Genomic DNA, 24,517 nt, shown 5'->3' with positions numbered 1-24,517 from the left:
GCAATCCTCAGTAGCAAGAGCGAAGCAGGGGGTATTGCAATACCAGATCTTCAACTCTACTACAAAGCAATAGTAACAAAAACGGCATGGTATTGGTACCAAAATAGACAGGTAGATCAATGGTACAGAATAGAGGACATGGACACAAACCCAAATAAATACAATTTTCTCATACTAGACAAAGGTTCCAACAATATGCAATGGAGAAAAGATAGCCTCTTCAACAAATGGTGCTGGGAAAACTGGAAAACCATATGCAATAGAATGAAATTAAACCCCTATCTCTCACCCTACACAAAACTCAACTCAAAATGGATCAAGGACCTTGGAATCAGACCAGAGACCCTGCATCTTATAGAAGAAAAAGTAGGTCCAAATCTTCAACTTGTTGGCTTAGGATCAGACTTCCTTAACAGGACTCCCATAGCACAAGAAATAAAAGCAAGAATCAACAACTGGGATAGATTCAAACTAAAAAGCTTTCTCTCAGCAAAGGAAACTATCAGAAATGTGAAGAGAGAGCCTACAGAGTGGGAGAATATTTTTGCCAACCATACCTCAGATAGAGCGCTAATTTCCAGAATCTATAAAGAACTCAAAAAACTCTACACGAAGAATACAAATAATCCAATCAACAAATGGGCTAAGGAAATGAACAGACACTTCACAGAAGAAGATGTACAAGTAATCAACAGATATATGAAAAAATGTTCAACATCCCTAGTAATAAGAGAAATGCAAATCAAAACTACCCTAAGATTTCATCTCACCCCAATTAGAATGGCGATTATCAAGAACACAAGCAACAATAGGTGTTGGCGAGGATGTGGTGAAAAAGGAACACTCATACATTGCTGGTGGGGTTGCAAATTAGTGCAGCCACTCTGGAAAGCAGTGTGGAGATTCCTCAGAAAGCTTGGAATGGAAACACCATTTGACCCAGCTATCCCACTCCTTGGTCTATACCCAAAGGACTTAAAATCAGCATACTACAGAGATACAGCCACATCAATGTTCATTGCTGCTCAATTCACCATAGCCAGATTGTGGAACCAACCTAGATGCCCTTCAGTTGATGAATGGATAAAGAAACTGTGGCATATTTATACAATGGAATATTACTCCGCAATGAAGAATGATAAAATTATGGCATTTGTAGGCAAATGGTCGAAATTGGAGAATATCATGCTAAGTGAGATAAGCCAATCTCAAAAAACTAAAGGACGAATGATAAGCGGATAAGGACATATCATCGCTGATAAGCGGATGAGGACATATAATGGGGGTGGGAGGGGTTAGCATTAGGTTTAGGGTTAGGTTTAGAGTTAGGCTAAGGAGAGCGGTAAGAATGAAGGAAAGAAGGACTGTATAAAGGGAAAAGGGTGGGAGGGGTGGGGGGGAAGGGAAAAAAAAGAAACATCATTACCCTATGTAAACGTAAAAAAATAAATAAAAAAAAAAGAAGATCTACAAGCAATCAAGAAACATATTAAAAAATGTTCACCATCTTTAGTAATACGAGAAATGCAAATCAAAACTACACTAAGATTCCATCTCACCCCAATTAGAATGGCGATTATCAAGAATACAAGCAACAATAGGTGTTGGAGAGGATGTGGGGAAAAAAGTACACTCATACATTGCTGGTGGGGCTACAAATTAGTGGAGCCACTCTGCAGTGTGGAGATTCCTTAGAAAACTTGGAATGGACCCACCATTTGACCCAGCTATCCCACTCCTCAGCCTATATCCAAAGGACTTAAAACCAGCATACTACAGAGATACAGCCACATCAATGTTCATAGCTGCTCAATTCACAATAGCCAGACTGTGGAACCAACCTAGGTGTCCTTCAATTGATGAATGGATAAAGAAACTGTGGTATATATATACAATGGAATATTACTCAGGTATAAAGAATAATAAAATTATGGCATTTGCAGGCAAATGGATGAAATTGGAGAATATCATGTTAAGTGAGATAAGCCAATCTCAAAAATCCAAAAGATAAATGATCTCACTGATAAGTGGAAAGATGACACGTAATGGGGGGTGGGAGGGGGGCAAGAATGGAGGAAGGAGGGACTGTATAGAGGGAAAAGAAGGGTGGGAGGGGTAGGGGGAAGAAAAAAAATAGAATGAATCAAACCTCATTACCCTATGTGAATGTATGATTACGCAAATGATATGCTGTTACTCTATGTACAAACAGAAACAACATGTATCCCATTTGTTTACAATAAAAATAAACTAAAAAAAAAAAAACCACAAAGCAGATCCAACATCCTGGAGTTTATGATTAACACGTATCCAGAAACCAGCCAATGACGTGAGCAACCAGGTCTCTCCCCAGAAGTAGGGAGGGTGCTAGACAATCTCTCCTGGGTGCTAGTTGCAGGCTGAGGACTGAGGCAACTCTGGATCCTCGTGTCTCTGTGGTCAGGTGAGAGAACATGGGTTCAAGGTCAGAGCTTTCAGTACGGGGCCTAGAGTTCCAAACCTATTTGGGGATCTAAAGGCAAAACTGTTCTGGGGCTAGGTGCTTTGCTTTCTCAGCAGCCTAAACCTTCACAATCAGGCAGGAGGCTTTGTTGAGCTTGTGCTTGGCAACACAGGATTCCTCTAATATGAATCCTGGAAAGAGTCCAAAGCACTGGAGCCCTTTGGGAGCCATCCTAATGAAGCAAGGCTCAGAAAGCCCATACTGGGGCAATGAGAGCAGAGGGGAAGGGACTGCATACATCACGGCTTTATCTAAGATATTCTACTGAATCCTCAGGACAATCCTAGAAGGCAGGTATGATTTTCTCCTGTTATGCTGATGAAGACACACAAACTCAGAGAGCTTTAGGGGCATACCCAATGCCCCACAGCTAGAGAGGGAGAACCCAAGGTTCCAATTAGGTGTTATGAGACACACTCTTGGGCAGGGTCTCCATAGTCCCTGGGAGGCCTGGTGCCCTGGAGACACTCAACATTGCTTCCTGTTTCTTTTCCAGGATTTCCAGGAAAGTGTTCAGGCAGGTCTAATGACCTCTCCTGGACCTAGAGATTGCAGACACAGAAGTCTCCCCATGGCTCCTTATCACATCCGCAAATACCAGGAGAGTGACAATGAAAGTGTCCTGGCCCTGTTCTCCAGTGGGTTGGCTGAGCACATTCCTGCCACCTTCCGCCATATGCTGATGCTGCCCCGAATCCTCCTCTTCTTACTTGGAGTGCCCCTCACTCTACTCCTGGTCACTGGCTCCTGGCTCCTGACCATCGTGTCCATCTTTACCCTACTTGTTTTCCTGAGGTTGCTTGCTAATTTTCCCTGGAAGATTCATGAGGCCTTGTGTTTGCGCACAGACCTGGCTGACATCACCAAATCCTACATGAGTGCATGTGGCTCCTGCTACTGGGTGGCTGAGTGTGAAGGGAAGGTGGTGGGCACAGTAAGTGCTCTCCCAGTTGCAGACCCTCCTTTGGGGAAGAAACAACTGCAGCTGCTTCGCCTCTCGGTGGCCGTGGAACACCGAGGTAAGGGGATTGCAAAAGCCCTTGTCAGGACCCTCCTCCAATTTGCCCGGGATCGGGGCTGCAATGAAGTTATTTTTGAGACTACCACATTACAGTACAGTGCCCTGGCCCTCTACCAGGGCATGGGCTTCCAGAAGACAGGCCAGTCTTACTTTGGAAAGATTTGGAAGATACTGGCTATTCCTAAACTTTATTTAACATACCGCCTCCCTTCTGCTCAGAAAGAGGGACTATGATATATTTCCTTGTGTATCTGATCCACTCATCTGTAGTAACAAGAACTACTGACTATTAGTGTAAAAACAGTAAAAGTTCATTGTTATTGCCTGTCTGGGTCCAACAGGTTGGATGGTGGGGTGTGGACACCAGGGTCTCTACTCCATTTGTTTGGGTTGTCTTCATTTCACTTATCTCATCACACAATAATATTGCATAAAACCCAACAGAAAATGATAATACACATACCTTTCATTTCTGAATCTGTGGGCTCTTGAGTTCTTCTGGTCTCTGCTAGGCAGTGTTCTGGGTCTCAGGTTGCATTTTCTAATATTCTGGGTTGACTGAAGTCCAGGGAAACTAGACTTCAGACATTTCCAACAGGCAGCAATCAAAGCCACTGCAAAGCAAAAGGAGAAAGGGACAAAGACTTTTCCATGTCCACACATGTGTCACTTGTGAAAACATCCCAGACTATGTGGAAAATGGAGCTGGCTCAGAAGTGGAGAAGCTGCAGAGTCACAGAGCAAACGGGCAGGATGTGGCCCTATGAGAAGAAATGGGGCAGCGATACACTCAAACTAGTGTCCTGTCCCCCCAGAGGGGTGGGAAGGTAACTGTCAATGGAGGGGGATGTTTTCATGGGGAGACCTGGGTATGGGGCAACCCTCATGGTGCTGGTGGGACCCATTCTCAGGCGCCAGCCTGACTGAAGGGAGGTTGTGTGTGGAACCTTCCTGTGTGTCCTGGAGGAGGAAGTAGGAGAGGTGAGTGTCCCAAAATTAACCCAGATTGGCACCCAACCTGGTACCAGACTCTGTGCCCATATGGGTTCACAGTCCCCATATCTTCATAGGTGCCTCAGGACAGATCCTCCCAGGCGGGGGAGAGTTGGGACCTGGGTCAGTGCTGATTGTGCAGGACTGTCACCCTCTCCCAGCTGCTTAGACTGTATCTCTGGCATGTTCGTGGGTGCCTGGAACCTTGTACTTGTTCTCTCCAACCCAGAGGCATAATTCCAGAAGAGCTGAATCCTAGTACCCTCACTTAACTTTTGATATTTGGGCAGCATTGGAGATATTCTCCTTCTCTGACATGTCTCCTCTCCCCCTGGACCACAGTTTGTCCAGTCCTGGCATCCAGCCTTGTCATATGCCCATTTCACCTACACAGAAATCCTTACCCACTCTCATGGACTAGTTCCAAACTGGACTGACTAGTTGTTCAGGAACATGGGCCTCAACTTCCCACTGTCCCATACTTGTCTCCTGCCCGTGGCCTTGAGGATCAAGCATAGTGCCCTCTCTCAGCCCATCCCTCTCCTTTAGTCTTGTCTCCCAGGTGCTGTTATGAAATAAAAAAATCTACAAACCTGGCCCCTGACCCTCCCCACTCCCACTAACCCACCACTCACATCAGGTGTCTGTGGCCTCCTGAGCTGTGTGAGAGTCCTCAGGTTAGCCCCTGTGAGACCAAGAGGAGCAGGTTCTGCAGGCTCTCACTGCTCTACTGCCAACTCTCCCTCCCCAGTAAGGACAGGGCCTAACGGGCAGTCCCAGAGGGTAAGATTCTGAGGGAGGTTTACAGTGGTCCCAGTGTTTTGATAACTCTCAGGGAAATGGTTTTACTCACCAATATGTACTTGGTATCAGGCCATGTGTGTGCTAAGAGGCCTGAAGGGCAGAGGAGAAAGGATGGGCCCAGGATGGAAACATTGTCATGCTGAATTGGTGGGATTCCTGGGTACTGAGTACAACCCCATCACTGGTGGAGGGCTCCCTCAGGGGTGAGGAAACTCAGAGGCAGGACTGCAGCTTGGCTTTCCCCTACCCCAGCACTTCCACTCACACGCCAAACACAGCCAGCTGCTCTAGTCAGTTGCAAAAGGAAGATCTCTTTTTGCTGGAGGTCTTTGAACACGATGTTCCCTTGACCTGGAACATTCTCTTCACCTCTTCCCAACACATACCTTTGTTCAGCAACCATGCTTCCAAGGGAGGGACAGTATTGACTGGGTAGGAAAATTACTTTTCAGCAGGGAGGAAGCCTTTCGTCCTGCTTGCATTCTGGCCTCCACTGAAATTTCATCTGTGGCTATTCACAATAGGGTCCCCACGTCAGCTGCCAAGTTGCCTGGATGCCTGCACAAACAAGGGTGGATACAAATCCTATTATGCCCACAAAACTAACATAAGCTTCTGAGTGTTCATCCCGGACAGTTTCCTTCTGCCTGCACATGGTAGCCAGGTTCCCAGTGGGAGAGGACAAGGAGTGTCCTGTGCCTCCTGAGGCTCCCAGACCTGGTCACCACTCTCTCAGACAGGAGCATTACTGAGTCAAGGAAACAGGGAGAAAACAGGAACCTGAGACTGTGGTGCTCTACACGATAAGCAAGAAGTTTGACCATGAGATCTGAAATGAAACGTGCAAATCCAAAGGAGGTTGCTCAGAGAGCTGGGGGTGTTACTGGAGTTGGGGAGAAAGGGCAGTGGTGAACAATGCCTGCTTGAGTATAAGTGTCCTCCTGGGTAGGTGGCAATGTTTGAGGACTTGATAAAGATGGTGGTAGCACAACATTGAGAATGAACCGAATGGCACAGATTTTATACCTCAACTAGGTTAATTTTCTGTAGATTCCATCTAAAAATGTAGAAGAAAAGAGTTTAGATGGTTCTAAATCCACAGAGAGCACTGAACAGGTCAGTGAGAGAATCAATGTCAAAGGGTCTTCTTAGGGAGAGAGTGGCTGCTGTGAGCAGGACCAGTGGGGGCTGCCCCTTTGACCCAAGCTTCACAAATTAGGGGCAGGGTTGAGAGCATTTCTAAGGAAAATGCTCACAAAAAAATTAGAGGATCTCTCTCTCTCTCTCTCTCTCTCTCTCTCTCTCTCTCTCTCTGTGTGTGTGTGTGTGTGTGTGTGTGTGTGTGTGTGTGTGTGGTTTTTTTGATTATGTGGTTCTGGGTATTGAACTCAATGCCTTGTTCATACTAAGCTGAAGCTCTAGTAATGAATTACGCCCCAGACTTCCCAAACCCCCTTTTTGTTGCCTAAGCATGCAGAACACAGCCTTTTCAATATCATTTTCCTTGGTCATTAACCTGGTTCAGAGAACAGTGGCCTGAGACTCCTGGGTCAGGCCACCTGGTCTTTGGAGCTAAATACAAACTGTATGGACGTAAAATTTCCCTTTCTCAATACTTAGCAGAAACTACACAACAACACTATGAACATGCTGTGTATTATGTATCAATGTTCTGCATGTTCCTTTCTAGAAGATTTGAGAAAGTGAAATGAAAGTTATACTAGATAGCTCCCTGGGTTGGGTCGTTCATTTGCCCTGTTCCCTTACCTAGGCCTCATTGGCAGCCACTCACTGCTAAAAGCAAGATCTGGATCATAAGAGCTTTTGTATCCAGGCCACACACATGCCCCTTATGTATTCATGCTGACATGATCTGAAGCAAATGCCCACTTCCAGCCAGCTTCCCAGGAGGCTCTGGGACTCCTCCCATAACTTAGTAAATGACAATGAACTTGAATTGTGAAGTCTTCCAACTGGAAGACCTTCTCAAATGATCTAGTTTTAGAGTTTGGACCTTTTGACTCACAGACACATTTGAAGAGGTGGCCTAGAAAATGGACCCACAAAGTTGGTTCAGCCAAATCAGCATCTTCACCACCAGGAGAAGGGACTCTGCCTTAAAGTGAGCTGGCCCTCAGCTTCCTTAAAGCATCAACCATGAAGCTGAGGGCACAGGAGAATCTACCCCTGTATTGTTCTCTGAGACTGCCCTCTGTTCAAGTGCAGGACCTTTGCAAACCCCTACTGCACCTGGGAATCCACACACTGCTAACAACTGCCCCACCTCCACCCAAAACCTGTGCCTGTCTTCATCTCCATGTCTCCATCAATTCCAAATGGTAGCAGGGAAGCAATGTCAGCCAAGGTTTGAACCGACATGCTGTTTGTGCCAGTTGGGGGGCTCTGGGAAGCTCCAGATCCTATAATTCAGTCCTAGGCATTCCCTTGGGTTTTGGCTGCAACCTCCCACCCAGCAGCCCCGAGAATTAGGTTTGGACCGAAAGGAGGAAAGAAGGATAAACACTGCAACCTGTTCTCATTGCACAACATGTGACTGTGCTTAATGTCTCTGAGTTGGGCAATTAAAATGCTACCATTTGTAAATTGAATGCTCTCTAAATTATATTTTGATGACAAAAAGGACAGTTTTCACATGTTAATGACCTCACATCTTACTGAGGCTGCTGCTATTATAGTTTAAGCTCCAAAGAGGATGACTACATATTACGAACAAGACAGTACCCTAAGAAAGTGAAGTCAGTGCTCATCAACCAAATGTGTGGCACTGTGGAGGACAGAGGAGGCAGTGACTACCAGTACCAGGCCTCTCAGTGAGCTGTGGCCTCCATGAAGTCAGGGCACCTTCATAGAGATCAAGGTCCAATTTGGCTCATTATCATGGAATATATATTTGCTTCTGGAAACCAATGAGAAAAGGCTGAAAAATCTACTCAATGTTTAGAGATCCTAAACTTATAACATGCTCTCTGGTTTCCTCCTCATTCATTCCCCATCACCCCTCATCAACACTATCCACCTCTCCTCTTGCCTATCCCATAATAATCACAACCAGAGATAGTACAGAGTGGGTCTCAGAATATGCATAAATTCAGAATATTGGGACTTCTCTACTTCACAGGTCACTTCGCTTATGCACAATGTTGAGGATTCATCCTTCAGGACACCCAGTTTGGTGCCTATGTTTATAGGCAGTTTTCAGTGACTCAAACCCTCAGGCCCTGTTCTTAAAGGGTTCCTGCATCTGCATGGAAGTTTTGATTCTGTGAGCTCAGAGGGCTGCCAAGGATGGATTTTTCCTGAACCAGGGAAGTTGGATAGGGAGAAGTCCAACCGTAAAGTACCTTGATATTGAGCCAGGGAATCTGAACTGCTGCTCAGGGAGAGAGACCCCACAGTAAGAGGCACAGTGCCCAGGTTGCTAGCCTGTATGTGCAGTGATTAGAGTTGGCCTCAGAGATGGTCAAGTGCACTGGATGAGAGTGGGTGGCAGGACTCCCACAAGAGGCAGGACACTCAGCCATTCCAGATCCTGCTTCCCCTGCAAGTCTTTTACCTGGGATTTAAAAAGTTAAGTGGACCTGAGCTCTCTTCTCCTTACCATCCAGTTGTGACCTTGGGGTTAATGATTAACAAGCATCCAGAAGCCAGCCAATGACGTGGGCAACCAGGTCTCTCCCCAGAAGTAGGGAGACAGTCTCTCCTGAGTGTCAATTGCAGGCTGAGGACTGAGGCAACTCTGGATCCTCGTGTCTCTGCGGAAGCAGGTAAGAGGATGCAGGTACAAGATCTGGGCTCTCAGTACAGATCTAGAGTCAGGACCGTGGTGGGGATCTGAAGGCCAGGCTATCTTTGATGCTTGGTCCTGTGCTTTCTCAGCAGCCTAAACCTTCACAATCAGGCAGGAGGCTTTGTTGAGCTTGTGCTTGGCAACACAGGATTCCTCTAATATGAATCCTGGAAAGAGTCCAAAGCACTGGAGCCCTTTGGGAGCCATCCTAATGAAGCAAGGCTCAGAAAGCCCATACTGGGGCAATGAGAGCAGAGGGGAAGGGACTGCATACATCACGGCTTTATCTAAGATATTCTACTGAATCCTCAGGACAATCCTAGAAGGCAGGTATGATTTTCTCCTGTTATGCTGATGAAGACACACAAACTCAGAGAGCTTTAGGGGCATACCCAATGCCCCACAGCTAGAGAGGGAGAACCCAAGGTTCCAATTAGGTGTTATGAGACACACTCTTGGGCAGGGTCTCCATAGTCCCTGGGAGGCCTGGTGCCCTGGAGACACTCAACATTGCTTCCTGTTTCTTTTCCAGGATTTCCAGGAAAGTGTTCAGGCAGGTCTAATGACCTCTCCTGGACCTAGAGATTGCAGACACAGAAGTCTCCCCATGGCTCCTTATCACATCCGCAAATACCAGGAGAGTGACAATGAAAGTGTCCTGGCCCTGTTCTCCAGTGGGTTGGCTGAGCACATTCCTGCCACCTTCCGCCATATGCTGATGCTGCCCCGAATCCTCCTCTTCTTACTTGGAGTGCCCCTCACTCTACTCCTGGTCACTGGCTCCTGGCTCCTGACCATCGTGTCCATCTTTACCCTACTTGTTTTCCTGAGGTTGCTTGCTAATTTTCCCTGGAAGATTCATGAGGCCTTGTGTTTGCGCACAGACCTGGCTGACATCACCAAATCCTACATGAGTGCATGTGGCTCCTGCTACTGGGTGGCTGAGTGTGAAGGGAAGGTGGTGGGCACAGTAAGTGCTCTCCCAGTTGCAGACCCTCCTTTGGGGAAGAAGCAACTGCAGCTGCTTCACCTCTCGGTGGCCGTGGAACACCGAGGTAAGGGGATGGCAAAAGCCCTTGTCAGGACCCTCCTCCAATTTGCCCGGGATCAGGGCTACAATGAAATTTTCATTGAGACTACCAAGATGCATTATAGTGCCCTGGCCCTCTACCAGGGTATGGGCTTCCAGAAGACAGGTCAGTCTTTCTACGGTATGATTTGGAAGATATTGGCTATTCCTAAAATTGATTTAACATACCCTCTCCCTTCTGCTCAGAAAGAGGGATTGTGATCTATTTCTCTGTGTATCAGTCAGGATCTGATCATCTACTCTAGTACCAAGCAACCCCTGACATTTCGGTTATATAAACAATAAAAGTTTATTGCTCTTGTACATCTGAATCCAACAGGTTGGATAGTGGGTGTGGGCACCGGGATCTTTCTTCCAGTCATTTTAGATTGTTCCCTTTTCATTTATCTAGTCACATAATAATGTTGCATAAAACCAACAGAAAACAATAATATACATGTTTTGCTTTAATGCCTGTGGGCCAGCAGGTTCTGCTAAGCTTGGCTGGGCAGTGCTTTGGGCCTTAGGTGGCCTTTTCTAATGTCCTGGATTGAATGAATTGCCAGGGACACTGGGCTGCATCCATTTCCACCTTAAGCAGGGTTCAAGGTCACTGCAGAACAGCAAAGCCAATAGCAGAAAGGAGAAATAGCTTTTCTGAGTTCCTGAAAGTGTCACCTGTGGAAACTTCCAGGCTAGGAGGGAGAAATGGAGTTATAGTAGAGGAACTACAGAGTCACAGAGCATAGGGGTGGGATGAAGCTCCGTACTGTGTGGGGAGAATTGGGACAGTGACTTGCTCTACCTCCACTCCTTCCTGGTCCCTGGCTCGTGGGAAGAAGTTGGGTGAGAATGGAGGGAGGCAGGTTTTCATGGGAAGAACCCTCAAGGCGCTGGCCGAACCCAGTCACAAAGGCCTACACAACTGAGGGGAGGTCAGTCATGACCCTTCCTGTTTGTCTTGAAGACCACATGGGATTGGCAAGTAGACCAGATCTGCTACGCTTGGGAATCAGTCAGGACCAGCCTCTCTCTCAAATGCTGAGGGAGTTTAGAATTCCATAGGTGCCTCAGGCCTGATTATGTCATCCTAGAAGCTTCTGACACAAGAGTGAGTTGGGTGGTGGTTCAGTGTCGAAGTTAGCAGGGCTGTCCCTCCCAGGTACTTCATTTTCAACACTAACGTGCCCATGTGGGTCTGGAACTCTCACTGTTTGTCCCTCAACATTCCTCTTGCTGCTCCAGGGAATTCATGTACCCCTTAGTCAGGTCTTGTGACTCTGGAACAGTTTGGCGGTCATTTCCCACCATGGCAGCGTCTTCCGCTTACAGCTTACCTCCACTGAGAGGTCAGGTGGGCCAAACCCTGCCCAATCCTTCCAACTAGGCTTGTCTCAGAGCCATTCAACTACATTGAGATTCATTCTCAGGATCATGGGGTGGTTCCAAACATTATTGACAAGTTCTCCAGGACCACAGGCACCAACTTTCACCCTAACCACCATCCACCCCCATACCATTCTATGTATTGCTGACCTTGATGGCTACCACAGTGTCCTTTGTATCTCTTCCCCCTCCTTCAGGCCTATGTCCCTTGTGATTCTCTTAAACTTCAATAAGGAACACAGGGGTTTCCTTTCTTGTTCACACCCCCTACTGTTTGCCTCAGGAATCTGTTGCCTCCTGATCTGTGGTTATGTTTCTAGCTTTTAATTTAATAGTAGGGCCCTTGGGACGGCCCCTATGAGGAGGGGAGGAGGAGGGCATGCAGTTCCCCTGCTCTCCTGCCACCAGCTCCACTCTCCCAGCAAGGCCAGTGCTTCCTGGAGCAGTTTCCAGTGGGAAAGAGGTGGGATGGTCTCAGTGTTTGAAAGTTTCATTCAGTCTCAGGGAAATGGTTTTACTCACCCAAATGTACATGTTATCAGACCATTCTGGGGCTCAGAGGCCTGAGGGGAAGAGAGGGAAAGGATGGTCCTAAGATAGAAACACTATCATAGTGAGGTGATGGGAATCCTGGGCACTGTTGAAGGCTATCTAAAGACTCCCACCCCATCATTGGTGAAGTGTTCCCTCAGGAAACTCAGAGTCGAGATAGTAGCTTGGCCTTCCCCTATCCCAGAGCTTCCACTTACCCCGCAAACACATCTAGCTGCTCTAGTTAGTTCCAAAAAGAAGCTCTCATTCTTTTGGACATCTTTGAACATGCTGGTCCCTTGGCCTGGAAAATTCTCTTCCACTCTCCCCAACACATACCTTTGTTCAGCAACCATGCTTTCAAGAGTTGGACAGGGTTGATTGGGTAGGAAAGATAACTTCTGAGCAGGGAGGAAGCCTTTCATCCTGCTTTCATTCTGGTCTATGCCTCCTCACAATAGGGTGCCCACACCAGCTGCCAAGTTGCCTGGTTGCCTGTACAAACAAGGGTGAATACAAAGCCTTTTATGTCCACAAGACTCACATTAGCTTGTGAGTGTTCATTCTGGACAGTTTGCTTCTGCTTAAACATGGTGGCCAGGTTCCCAGGAGGCAGAGGGCAGAAGTGTCCTGTGCCTGCCTAGGCTCCCAGGCCTGGTTACCACTCTCCCAGCCAGGGAGCATTACTGGGTCAAGGAGTGAGCTAAAGGGAATAGGGAGACAAAGCAGAACTCCAGACTGTGGCACTCTAGAAGATAAGCATGATGTTCCGCCATGAGATCTGATAAATTTGCAAATCCAAAGCAGGTTATGCAGACAGCTCAGGGTATTACTAGAACTGGGGAGGGTAATGGCTGCTGGAGTACAAGTGATAGGAATGTTTGGGGACTTGATAAAGATGGTGGTGGTACAAGATTGTGAATATTGAGAAATGTCAGAAACTTTTACCTGATTTCATTTTATTTTGCAGTGCTGGATTTGAACTCAGGCCCTAGCTCATGATAGGCAAGTGCTCTACAGTCTGAGCTACATCCTCAAACCCTACACTTTTAAATAAGTCAGTTTATTAGGTTTCATCTAAAATATTAGAAGAGTTTAGATGACTCAAAACTCACAAGGAGGATCTAAAGGTTGGAGAGAGCAATAATGTTGAAATATTTTCTTAGGAAGAAAGTGGTTACTGTATCAAGTAGCAGTGGGCATTGCCACTTTGATCCCAGTTTCATAAATTAGGGACAGGGATCAGAGAAATTAAGATATACTGAAAGAGGAACTAGGCTTGAATCTTGCTTGACTCCTAATTTCATATTTCCTCTGAAAGGCAGCCTTGCCCCAGAGTAAATCTTATTGTATAGAGCCTGGGCATAGCCACTTTGGGGCCTACCCTCAGAATGTAAAATTGAAAATTCAAATAGAACTTAGGAATGGGACCATGCAAGGGAGGGAGGGACTTGGAAGCTTAAGCTTTGAAGTTTCTCTGTGAATGTGTCTCTTCCCAGTCCCTGTGCGACTTGGAATATACACGCTGTCTGTCTATTGCTTAGTCAGTCAACAGGCATTCATTGAGCACCAACTAGGTGCCAGATTTGTTCTTGGAATTTTAAGATACATTAGTGCACCAAACAGACAAAAATTCCTGCTTTATGGGGTCACTAAATAGAAATTAAAAACCAATATATATCTACAGCATTATGGATATTCTTGAAGGTAATGAGAAAATGTGGCCCAGGTAGGGTGAAGAGGTGGGCAGGTGACTAGGTGTGAATTGCAGTTGTTAATAGGTGCTGTGGGTAGGGATAAATGAGAAGGGACCTGGCATAAGGGCCTCTCTTGAGAAGGCTGCCAGGGAGGGGATCCTGGAGAATCTATACAGGCAGGTAATCTACTGCTCGGTAAACTGGCCTAAAGACCCTGGGCAAGAAGATCCAGGACAAAGATGAATCTTAGGATGTGCAGCTTCTGGGGAGGTCTGGTCTTCCCTCCATGGTAGAGTCACACTTCTCTGCACCAAGAAGACTTGGCTATAGAAAGGGCTGCTCAGCCTAGGGCTGGTTGCTCCCCAATGCTGTCTGGATAGACATTGAGGAGTGAAGATGCTGCAATATTAGTGATATGTTGGTAGAGGAGCTGAGTGTGTGGTAGGGAGACTACCTAGGCAGGGAGTTCAGGTAGGGGTGACAATGGAACCCAGGTGCAGGTCACACAGGCCTGGTGGACCAGGCCCAAAGCCAGTTCCTTTCCATGTGCCCAGCTGCACCTGGGCACATGGACCAGAGACTTGTCAGATATCAAACCCTTCTTCCTCACAGAGGCCCAAGAGGTTTCCTATGGAAGTCTGAACATGTGAACCTGGGAAGGAGGAATCTGATGCAGTTGTAAACTGAGTTGTAAAATATGTGACACCTGCCCAGAAAGCCGTCTTGTGGTCTTCTTAAGTGACCCCTTGGCTCTGCCATTGGTTCTAGGTCTGGCTAGTGTCCTTGTCTTGTTTCTAAACAGGGCTTGGCTGAGTGAAAAACGTGTGTGTGAGAGTAGTAAGAAACCCAAACACAAAGCATCAGCCCTGAGTATTTGAGTCAGATCAGAGGCCACAACCCTGAGGACATGACCTCCTGGGATACCAGCAACCCTGCCCCCAACTCATCTGGTACCCATGTGAAGACTGCATGTTCTTCCTCTACATTCACTTTTCCCTTCACCAGGGGAAAAACCCAGGCCTAGTTCCACAACCTTTCTGCAAAGCGAAAGTGCCCTCTGGTGGTACAATCCCCAGGTTTGCTCTCTTGGGATTGCCTTCTGATAAGCCAGCCTTGCTATGGTCCCCTGTGGTGTAGGAGGGTGCAGGCTGACCCTGAGCAAAAGGTACCTGGCACATGCCCAGAAGAGTCTGAAATGAAAGTGCTCTGAATTCCTCTTTTCAACTGTTGTGGATCCCATGAAGCCTCCAAGAGCTACTGTAATGGTTGGACTTGATGTCAGAGGGGAACAGAAGGAGTGAATATTTGCTCTAATCTTGTTTCCTGCTGTGAGAGGCCCCAGATAAAATCCTCTGGTCATGAAGAAATAGAAATATGGGACTGAGGTTGTGGCTCAGTGGTAGAGCACTTGCCTAGCATGTGTGAGGCACTGGTTTGAGTCTCAGCACCATGTATAAATAAATGAAATAAAGGTCCATCAACAACTACAAAAATATTTAAAAAAAAAAGAAGTAGAAATAAGAATAAATTTTCCTCTGGGCGCAGCAGTGCACATGGTTGGTCCCAGCATCTTGGGAGGCTGAGGCAGGTGGATCCCAAGTTAGAAGCCAGCCTCAGCAACATAGTGAGATCCTGCCTCAAAATAAAAAAAAAAAAAGAGCTGGGGTTGTGACTCAGTCATAGAGGACCCCAGAACCATAACAACAAAAAACAAAAGACAAGGACAACAACAAAACCCTTACATCTCCTCCTAGTTCAGAAAGTCTCTCTGTAGGACAAGAGAAAAAGGAAACACTTTGATCACGGGAAAAGCATTAGACCCCTGTGATGCTCATCACAGGGAAGCCGTAGGAGGTCATGAGAAAGAAAGAGCAATTGTCCTGTAACACACTCAGCAGATATACCCACTCCACACTGTGCCCATAAACACTAACCAGTCTTCAAGTAGAGGACTCACCAGCACTATTGGTCACTCAGCATTCATCTAGGGCACCTGCTCATCTCTGTTTGCTAAGTGACTTTAGGCAAAGGAAAAAGGGATTCCAATCTTCATGAAGGGGTAGATTTGCCACTTAGAACCAAGTTAGGCTCCTCCTTCCCCCAAAGACTGGGAGGAAGGGCCCTGTCTCCCTTGATGGTTCCACTGTGAAGAGGGTGCCCAGTCCCTAAGAGGATGCCCTGTGTTTAAGCTGGCAAGAAGCTTATTAGTTGTTAAGGTTTGAGCACATCTCAGAGGGACAGAGGAAGCTGTACCTTTTCTAAAGAAACCAGAGAGGGGATATTTCTTCCTTTTTCAAATTATTTTATTACATTACTACAGATTGCCCAGGGCTTGCACAGGCTAAGTAAATGTTCTACCACTGAGCTATATCCCTAGCCCTTGTTTTTATTTTGAGACAGGTTCTGACTCACTTGCCCACATTCATCTCAAACTTGGAATTCTCCTGCCTGCATCATCCAAGGAGCTGAGATTATACACATGTGCCACCACAACTGACTTTCTTACCTCTCCCCACCCCCAAACAGGGAAAATTCACTGTTAGTTTTTATTTTTATTTACCCTTGCCCTGCTTCTAGGAACAGTGCTCTGGGACTCCTTTGTCAGACTACCAGGACTTCCAAAGTGTATTATTTAGCTTCACTGTGACAAAATACCTTACATGGAGAAAAGATTTATTGCAGCTCACAGTTCAGAGATTTCAGCGCATTGTCATTTGACCCTGTCACTTGGGCCTATAATAATACATAATGTCATGGTGTGGAGTATGTGGTAGTTAAGCTGCTCACCTCATGGAAGACAGGAAACAGAGTGCAAGGGGTTGGTGTTCCAATATCCCCTTAAGGGCACGCCCCAGTGACCTGCTTCTTCCAACTATGCCACCTACTAAAGTTTTCACTGTCTCCCAATATACCACCAGAGGGGACCAAGACTTCAAGATGTGAACCTTTGGGGGTCAGTTAAGATCCAAATTATAATATAAGTCCAACATAAAGGAGGAAAATTTTCCCTTAATTCTAATTAATGAAAAATTTTTTTAAAACTTGCTTAGTGTTTTGAATATATCTGTGTGTTCCTCTGGAGAAAAATCATATCGGGGGAATGAAATGAATTTTAGCTATGACAGCTCAAGGTGCTGGGTTATTCATTTGCCCTGTTTCCTTTCATAGGCCTCATTGACAACCACTCACCCTCATCAGCAAGATCTGGATCACAAAAGCTTTTGCATCCAGGCCACACACACACCCCTTATTTATTTACTTTGGCAGGATCTGCAGCAAATGCCCAATTCCAGAACTGCTTCCCGTGGGGCTCTGAGACCCTCTCCCATTATTTAGTAATCAACAATGAACTGGAAGTACTGACTCTTCAAATGAAGAGATTACAGAAATGATCTACTTTAAAAGGGCTCAACCTTTTGGTATCACTTGAGGATTTGATGTAGAAAATGAACCCCCAAATTTGGGTCAGACAAACCAGCACCTTCACCAGGAAAGTAGAATCTTGTCAGAAGGAGGCTGGGCCACAGCTCCCTGAAACCATCAACCCTGAACTTCAGCAGTCAGGAGGGTGGGCCAGTGAGGCTGCCCTCAGGCTCAAGTGCAGGACTTAGGCACCTCCTGTGCTCTGCTTGGGAATCCCCGAGCTTGGAGGGCTCTACCTCTGCCCCACCCAACACCTGTCTTCTTCTCCATGTAGCCAGCAACTCAGGCCAGAAAGGACTTATCTCCTCCCCAGAAGCAGGGAAGCCTCGTTAGCCAGTGTCTTCCCAACCATGCTTTTGTGTCAGGTCTTGGGCCCTGGGAGGATGTGTACTATAGGATTGAGACCTGGGGTTGCCCTTGGATTTTTACTGCAGGCTCCCACCCTGGGACACTGAGGTTCAGGGCTGGACTGAAGGGAGCTGAGGACAGACACTAAAACTGCACAGCATCGTGAGGTCCTTCATGTCTCTTTAGTTGTGCACTTAAAAATGGTCGTATTAGTAAATTTCAGATTCTGTATATTGTGGAAGTCATCAGAATCAAACTATAGTTACTAACCAAAGGAGGCTCCCAGAGGTCATACATCTTACTGGGGTGCTTATGTCCTTGGGCTAATAGTAGTTTGTCTTCTCTCTCAGGATTCCAGTAACCTTGGATCACACTGATTCTGTATCTTGATGTAGGTATACTTATCTTGGGCTCCCAGTGGTCCTCCATCTCCATTAGGTGCTTGTGTCCTTGGGCTCCTAGTGGTGCATCTGAAGTGGAGTACATGCACACTTGAGAACACAGATGGCCTCCCTTCCTATGGGTCTTAGTACCCTTTAGCACACAAGGTCCTCCATGTCTATTGGAGTTTCAGTTTCCTGGGATCACAACTGGCCCTCAGTCTCCTTTAGGGTTCCAATGTCCTTAAGAAAGGAACCCTTTTAAGATAACCCCAGGCTGGTCTCTGCTGTTCAATGTACACAAGTCCCCTGAAAATGTGAGTGAACTTGAGACTAACCATTTGAAATCCACTGACTTTGGAAATGCTGAGGTATAATTCCTCACCTTTCAGCTAGTGGTAAATGAGGAAGTCTACAGATTCAATCACAACTGGAGAGTATTCTACACCCAAATGCAGCAAGTCTTGTGAGGATGCTGACCCTGCAACCAGAGTAGAAGAAAAACCACAAGGTCAAACCCACCTTCATGTCACCCTGTCTTCATTCTGGTCTTGCCAATTTCAGGAGCTATTCCATCACCTCTATTCCTTAAGCCAAGTGTAGGTGACTTTTCCACACTTGCAACATAAAAGTCTGATCAAGTTCAACATTCGACCAAAGTAATTCTGTATTTAGATATTTCCGCCATGTACTGTGTCCTGAGTCCCATCAGTGTGTCATGCTGGGGGAGGAAGCAATGTATCTAACATTTAATTTAAAAAATGAATCATTCCTGACAGAGGGGTGTCTCAAAAATGCAGATGCTGTTTCCATAACTTGCTGTTGTGACTTGTGCTGCTATACAGATTGATATATCTGTATCACTATAGGATGGTGATTCTAGTTCTTTTGGATAAATTCCATGAATAAAGAACACATACACAATGAAATTTTACTCAGTCAAAAAGAAGAATGAAATTATGGCATTTGCTGGTAAATGGATGGAACTGGAGAACCTCGTGCTAATGAAATAAACCACAATCTAAAAATCAAAGGTTGAATGTTTTCTTGCATATGTAGAAGATAGAGAGAAATAAGGAAATAAAATGGCAGGGGAGCCTATGACAATAGAAAGGAGATCAGTGGACTAGAGGAAGGGGATTGAGGATGAGGGAAGAGGGACAGGAAAGGGGGGAAAAACTGCAGAATGAATTAACCGAATTATACTATGTACATATATGAAAATGTCACAGTAAATTCCACATTTAATATCTATAAAGCACCAATTAAAAAAACCAATAAATAAATAGAAAGACCAGTAGAGTAGAGGAAGGGGAGAAAAGGGAGAGAGGAGGAGAGGAAAAGTAGAAGTACTGGGGGTTGAAATGGAGAAAATTATATTCCATGCAGGTATAAATACATCAATATGAACCCCATTGTTATGTATAACTATAATATACTAATAAAATTTTTAAAAGCCTATAATGTTTCTGATATTCTGGCATATAATAAATGCTCAATTATTAGTTGTTAAATGGGTCAGGACATTTAAATGTGTGGACATTTCATATGTGACAAAGCTACATTTTCAACTTAAATAGAAAAACTTTAGGTTGTGGAATAAAACTTTACATAAAGGACAAAAAAAAAAAAAAAAAAAAAAAAAAAAAAAGCAGATGCTACCTGGAAGCCTGGGAAAGATGAAAAGCCTGAATGTAAACCAAGTTTGGGGAGGTCACAAAAACCACCAAGTACTTGGGGGAGATAAAGGACAGGGACAGTCCACAGTCTCTTCCCCTTCTCCTTGACTTGTTATGACTGGTTAATATTACACAGACTTTCATTAGGAGCATTCACCTGTACCCTAAAAACCTCTGCTCCCCTCTTGAGATCAACTTCTTCTTAACAGTCAAATCTTTAAAGACAACAATATTTAAATGTACTGAGAACAATGTAACAAATACTCATAGACTCGCCAGTCAGAAGTGATGCTAAAAGTTAAACTTGAGCTCTGATCTAAGATCCTTAATTTCAGCAGACTCCACCAGGAGCCCTGGGTTCCAGCTACCAGGTCCCAGTTTCTGTTTTCCTATAGCACAACTTACAGGCAAGTTCTAATCTTTCCAAATCTTCCCTCTCCCTAATGTCCTTGAAGATGCTTTTGCTACAATTCTAGTCCTCATTTGACTGCTTCCTTATATTCATCCCCATGTGAATGATTCTAATTCCTGCTATTTCTGTCCCAAAATGGACCTCCAGGTGGTCCAGGTTTCACCATCTTGATCACCTCCCTCTGGTCCAAGTCACCATTATGTCTCCTGGGCCTCTGGTCAACCAGATGGCTCTTTTGTGAACACTGACCAAGGCTCCTACTTCAGGTCATGCAGACGATGGGATGCAGGGTAGTGGGCAAAAAATGCCTTTGAGCAAATTAGAAATCAAGGCCTTTTCTTTTGGCCAACTCAGCTCTGAGCCAGGCCTCTTGCTTTGGCAAATGATACAGGTTCCATTTTGTTTCTACTAACCCTCTGAGGCCAGGTGCTCTTGTAACAAACAACTTACACACCTATACCTGGGGCCTGTCTCTCACTCCATTTCTGCACTTACCTCTTAAGGGTATCTGCTTCTACTACTGTCTCCTCATTACCATTCTCCATGTGCAGTCACAGTGATACACACACACACACACACACATCAGATCCTTGTCTCTGCCCCCCATACTCTGGTCAAGTCCATTTTCAGTTAAAAATGTACCTATGGCCTCCTGTGCTCTGGGAATAGGGTCCATGCTGCAGGTCCTGCGTGCTCAGATCCCAGTCAATTTCACCCACTCCCTCTCTCCTTCTCAGACCATTTCCTAAAAGCCGTGCCTTCATCCTTCCTTAGGGTTGACAGCCGCCTCTGTACCCTCTGAAAAGCTCCTCCCTCTGCCTGTAGAAGCCAATCTCTCTTTGGTCATAGCCCAAGATTCCTCCCTGGGAAGCCTCATTATCTTCTCTCCCAGTAGCGCATGAATCTGCCTCCACCTTCTGGCCTTTGTCACAACTGTGAAGGTGTCCACTGGTCTTCCAGACACCCAATGTTCCTGAGGAGCTCCTTTGATGTAACAGCCCCCCCTGGACTACATCTCTGCTCAACCCCAGTGCCCACTGGCCCCTGGCTCACAATAAGCCTGAGTAAAATACTACAAACCAATGCCAGATTCTATGTCATCCTGCTCAGAAAGTCATGAAAGGAGAGAAAGCCATGATCTTGATTGGTCTGTGAGGTTAGGGCATATGGCAGAGGTTGAGTTCAGTTTTAGAAGGGAAGCATCCCTTCCATAGAGAAGAGTTCATTCCACGAGAAGCAATTCTGTGCTATTGTTTTGCACTTGTCTATTTCAGGTATATCCTCAGCTAAAATATGTAACAAGTGTGCTGGTGCTGGTTCTGAGCTACTACAGAGCACCCACCATCCGACCATGTCGGGAGCCCATCAGCACTGCTGGCAGCCGAAAAGGACACCTGTGGCCCAGGAGGTACAACAAAAGCTTAGCTGAATAAAGAAGAGGCTAAGGAGGTGTGGGGACTTCCAAGGATAGAATTTTCTTAGAACAGTAAAACTCAGGCAGGGAGAAGCCTGAGTGTGATGCACCTTGTTGAGCCAGGGACCTGGATTTTGGCCTGTAACAAGAGGGTCCAGGGAGAATGGCACAGACCTCAAGCTTCTATCAAGTATGTGCAGGGGACCAGAGTGGGCCTCAGACAGGGCCTGGTATGCTGGATAAGAGATGCTAGAGGCTGAGGAAAAGGGATGGCAGGCCTCCCACAAGGGTGAGAACTTTGAGGCTGTCCAAAGCCTTCTTCCCATTCCAGGTGAATTCCCTAGGAATCACACAAGTGAATGGACTTGTGTTCTCTGCTCTGTCACAGCCTAGCTCCTTGACTCTAGTGTTTGTTTTTTGTTGTTATTTAGAAAAAGAACCTTATTAAGAAGATGAAAATAATTATAATTATTATATTTATAATAATTATAATTATTATATTTATAATAATTATAATTATTATATATATAAATATAATAATTATATTATTATAATTATGTGCTAACTTGAATAGCTAGATTGCACAAGAAAGGATCCAAGAATCTACTTTCTGATGTCTTCCAAGACATGAAACCCTACATTTATTTGCACCTTGTTCTTTCCTCAGGCCTAGAAAAAACAAACAACCTGTGTTTCAAATAACTTATGATTCCTCCTTTCCCATGTACAGAAATTCTGACCATCCCTTAGACAGTTCTTTCTGGAACAAACTTTCCTCTTTTCCCCTAGACTGCCCCAGTGGTTTCACCTTAACTCTAAGGTTTATGATTACCAAACTTCCAGAGCCAGCCAATGAAAAGTGAACCCAGGTATGCTTCCCCACAGTAGGGTGGGCATTTTCTCTTGGACTTCAATCAGAGGCTTGCTGCTGAGGCCACTCTGGACATTCTCAGTTCTGTGGTAGTAGGTAAGAGGACATAGGTATGAGGGTGGGAGACTTCTTGTGGGCCGGAAGTCCTGGGACCTTCCTGGGGCTCAAGACTGGAACTTTTTTGGTCCTTGACTTTTTTGTCAGGAGTATAAATCTTTATAATTAGGGGAAGGAGGCTTTGCTAAAACTTCTTTTTGGGAATATAGAATTTCTGCAATGTATGACCCTGGCGAGGGACCAAAAGAGGAGACAAGGGGTGCCCCAGGGTGCAATGCCAATACAGAAAAATCTTCATAGTGTCCTTGATAGGTTATGAGGGTGGAGGGAAAGGGATGTATATATTAATGCTTCATATAATTATCCTGTTAAATCCTCAAAACAACCCCAGAAGGCAGGTTTTACCTGGTCAGCAGATGAAGACACATGGGCTCAGAAAATTTAAGGAACATGTCTAATGACACACAACCAGAAAGGGGAGGATTATATGATTCTGACCGTAGACTTCCTCACAGTGGTGGTAACCTGCTTCCCTCAAATATGACAATAGAAAAACCCACCTTTGAGCAGGGTCTTCATGATTCCTGGGATGCTGGAAACTGTGGGGCCTTCACAAGTCTTCTCTCTTTTCCAGGGTTGCTGCGAAGGTGCGCGGTCAGGTCTAGCTATCTCTCCTGAACCTTGAATTTTCAGACATAGAAGTCTCCCATGGCTCCTTATCACATCCGCAAATACCAGGAGAGTGACCACAAAAGGGTCCTGGCCCTGTTCTCCAGTGGGATGACTGAGCATATCCCTACGACCTTCCACTACATGCTGAGGCAGCCACCAGTTATCCTGTTCTTACTTGTGGTATCCCTCACTGTATTTCTGCTTACTGACTCCTGGCTCCTTATGATGGTGTCCAGCTTTACTCTCCTGGCTTTCCTGTGGTTCCTTGCTATATACACCTGGAGGAAGTATATGGCCATGTGTTTTCACACAGACCTGGCTGACATCACCAGATCTTACATGAATGCATATGGATCCTGCTTCTGGGTGGCTGAGTCTGGGGGCCAGGTGGTGGGCATAGTAGGGGCTCTTCCAGTCAAGAATTCCCCCTTGCAGAAGCAGTTGCGGCTATGTCATCTCTCTGTGGCTTTGGAGCACCGACATAAGGGGACAGGGAAAGCCCTGGTGAGGACAGTGCTCCAGTTTGCAGAGGCCCAGGGCTACGATGAAGTTGTCCTTAGTGTCAGTATACTGCAGTATGCTGCCCTGTCTCTGTACCAGTGGATGGGCTTCCAGAAGACAGGCCATTCCTTCTTCTCCAGGATTTCAAGGCTGAGGAATACTCCTGTGATTCATTTAATGTACCGCCTCCCTTGTGCTCAGGAAAGGGGCCTATGATCATTCCCTTGTGTATCAGTCATGATCCAATTGAGTCTGCTGTAGTAAAAAACAAACCCTGAAACTTCAGTAGCAATAAAAGCTCATTGCTAGTACACATCTGAGTGCATTGTGTTGGATGGTAGAGTCGGTGGGGAGGTACCAGGAATTCTGCTCCATTCAGGCTGGGTTGCCTGTGCTTCATTTGTCTAGCACCATGGTAATGTTGCATTAAAAACAACACAAAAATATGATGAACCTTTACTTAGCCTATGAACCTGTGGACCAGCAGTTTCTGTAGTGTTGGGTAGCACTCTGGGTCTCAAGTTTCCTTTTCAAATGTACTGAGTTTGTTGAAGTGTCAGGTTCACTAGGTTTCATCTTGATCCAGTTCAGGCAGGGTTCAAGGTCATTGCACAGCAGCCAAAGAAAAGCAGAAAGGAGCAAAGGCTTTTCCACCACTCCTGCAGTTGTTGCATGTAGAAACATAACAGATTTGGGGAAGAAATGAAGCTGGGTCTGTAGTGGAGAAGCTGCAGAGTTACAGAGCAAAGGATGCAACCCTGTGAGAACGGAGGCAGCAACTTGCTCCATCTGCTCTAGTCCCTGGTCCCTACAGAAGGAAAGAAGGTGGGTGGAGATGAAGTGGGGTATGTTTTCATGGGAAGATCTGGATATGGTACAATCCTCATGGTACTGGCTGGACCCAATCACACGGACCAGCGTGACTGAGGGGAAGTCAGGCAGGGAGTG

General features: G+C 45.8%; 3 protein-coding genes and 1 non-coding gene across 10 annotated transcripts; 3 read left to right on the top strand and 1 right to left on the bottom strand.

Moving 5' to 3' along the window:
* Window positions 1–2,355: 2,355 nt before the first annotated feature.
* Window positions 2,356–9,084, top strand: LOC124962938 (probable N-acetyltransferase CML1). Of its 4 annotated transcripts, XM_047522195.1 has the most exons (3): window positions 2,556–2,797; window positions 3,000–3,522; window positions 8,948–9,084. In XM_047522195.1, the coding sequence occupies exons 2-3, from the start codon at window positions 3,030–3,032 to the stop codon at window positions 8,995–8,997; spliced, it is 543 nt and encodes a 180-aa protein (XP_047378151.1). In that variant the 5' UTR covers window positions 2,556–2,797; window positions 3,000–3,029; the 3' UTR covers window positions 8,998–9,084. The 4 variants fall into 4 exon arrangements, with proteins under 4 accessions (XP_047378149.1, XP_047378150.1, XP_047378147.1 ...); XM_047522193.1 differs by lacking the exons at window positions 2,556–2,797; window positions 8,948–9,084 and adding an exon at window positions 2,356–2,443 and having other exon boundaries at window positions 3,000–5,015; XM_047522194.1 differs by lacking the exon at window positions 8,948–9,084 and having other exon boundaries at window positions 2,552–2,793; window positions 3,000–5,016.
* LOC124962937 (probable N-acetyltransferase CML1) lies at window positions 3,405–10,592 on the top strand. 4 transcript variants are annotated; one of them, XM_047522190.1, is made up of 2 exons: window positions 3,405–3,522; window positions 9,662–10,592. In XM_047522190.1, exon 2 carries the CDS (start codon window positions 9,692–9,694, stop codon window positions 10,418–10,420), a length of 729 nt encoding a protein of 242 aa, XP_047378146.1. In that variant the 5' UTR covers window positions 3,405–3,522; window positions 9,662–9,691; the 3' UTR covers window positions 10,421–10,592. The 4 variants fall into 4 exon arrangements, with proteins under 4 accessions (XP_047378146.1, XP_047378143.1, XP_047378145.1 ...); XM_047522187.1 differs by lacking the exon at window positions 3,405–3,522 and adding an exon at window positions 8,968–9,106 and having other exon boundaries at window positions 9,662–10,590; XM_047522189.1 differs by lacking the exon at window positions 3,405–3,522 and adding an exon at window positions 9,180–9,455.
* Window positions 10,593–22,214: 11,622 nt separating this feature from the next.
* Window positions 22,215–22,282, bottom strand: LOC124963802 (small nucleolar RNA SNORD22). Its single transcript, XR_007104833.1, has one exon. It is a non-coding gene; the product is annotated as a small nucleolar RNA SNORD22 (small nucleolar RNA).
* Window positions 22,283–23,089: 807 nt separating this feature from the next.
* Window positions 23,090–23,785, top strand: LOC124963647 (N-acetyltransferase family 8 member 3-like). The gene has a single exon (XM_047523442.1). It carries the CDS (start codon window positions 23,105–23,107, stop codon window positions 23,783–23,785), a length of 681 nt encoding a protein of 226 aa, XP_047379398.1. The 5' UTR covers window positions 23,090–23,104.
* Window positions 23,786–24,517: the final 732 nt, after the last annotated feature.

This window comes from Sciurus carolinensis, chromosome 13 (assembly GCF_902686445.1).
Source record: "Sciurus carolinensis chromosome 13, mSciCar1.2, whole genome shotgun sequence".
NCBI classification, from domain to species: domain Eukaryota; kingdom Metazoa; phylum Chordata; class Mammalia; order Rodentia; family Sciuridae; genus Sciurus; species Sciurus carolinensis.
This window is presented reverse-complemented; position numbering and strand designations above follow the sequence as displayed.

What these genes read in the sequence shown, in the direction of transcription:
- LOC124962937 (XM_047522190.1), top strand. Translation starts at nt 9,692, where the DNA reads ATGACCTCTCCTGGACCTAGAGATTGCAGACACAGAAGTCTCCCCATG.
- LOC124963647 (XM_047523442.1), top strand. Translation starts at nt 23,105, where the DNA reads ATGGCTCCTTATCACATCCGCAAATACCAGGAGAGTGACCACAAAAGG.
- LOC124962938 (XM_047522194.1), top strand. Translation starts at nt 3,030, where the DNA reads ATGACCTCTCCTGGACCTAGAGATTGCAGACACAGAAGTCTCCCCATG.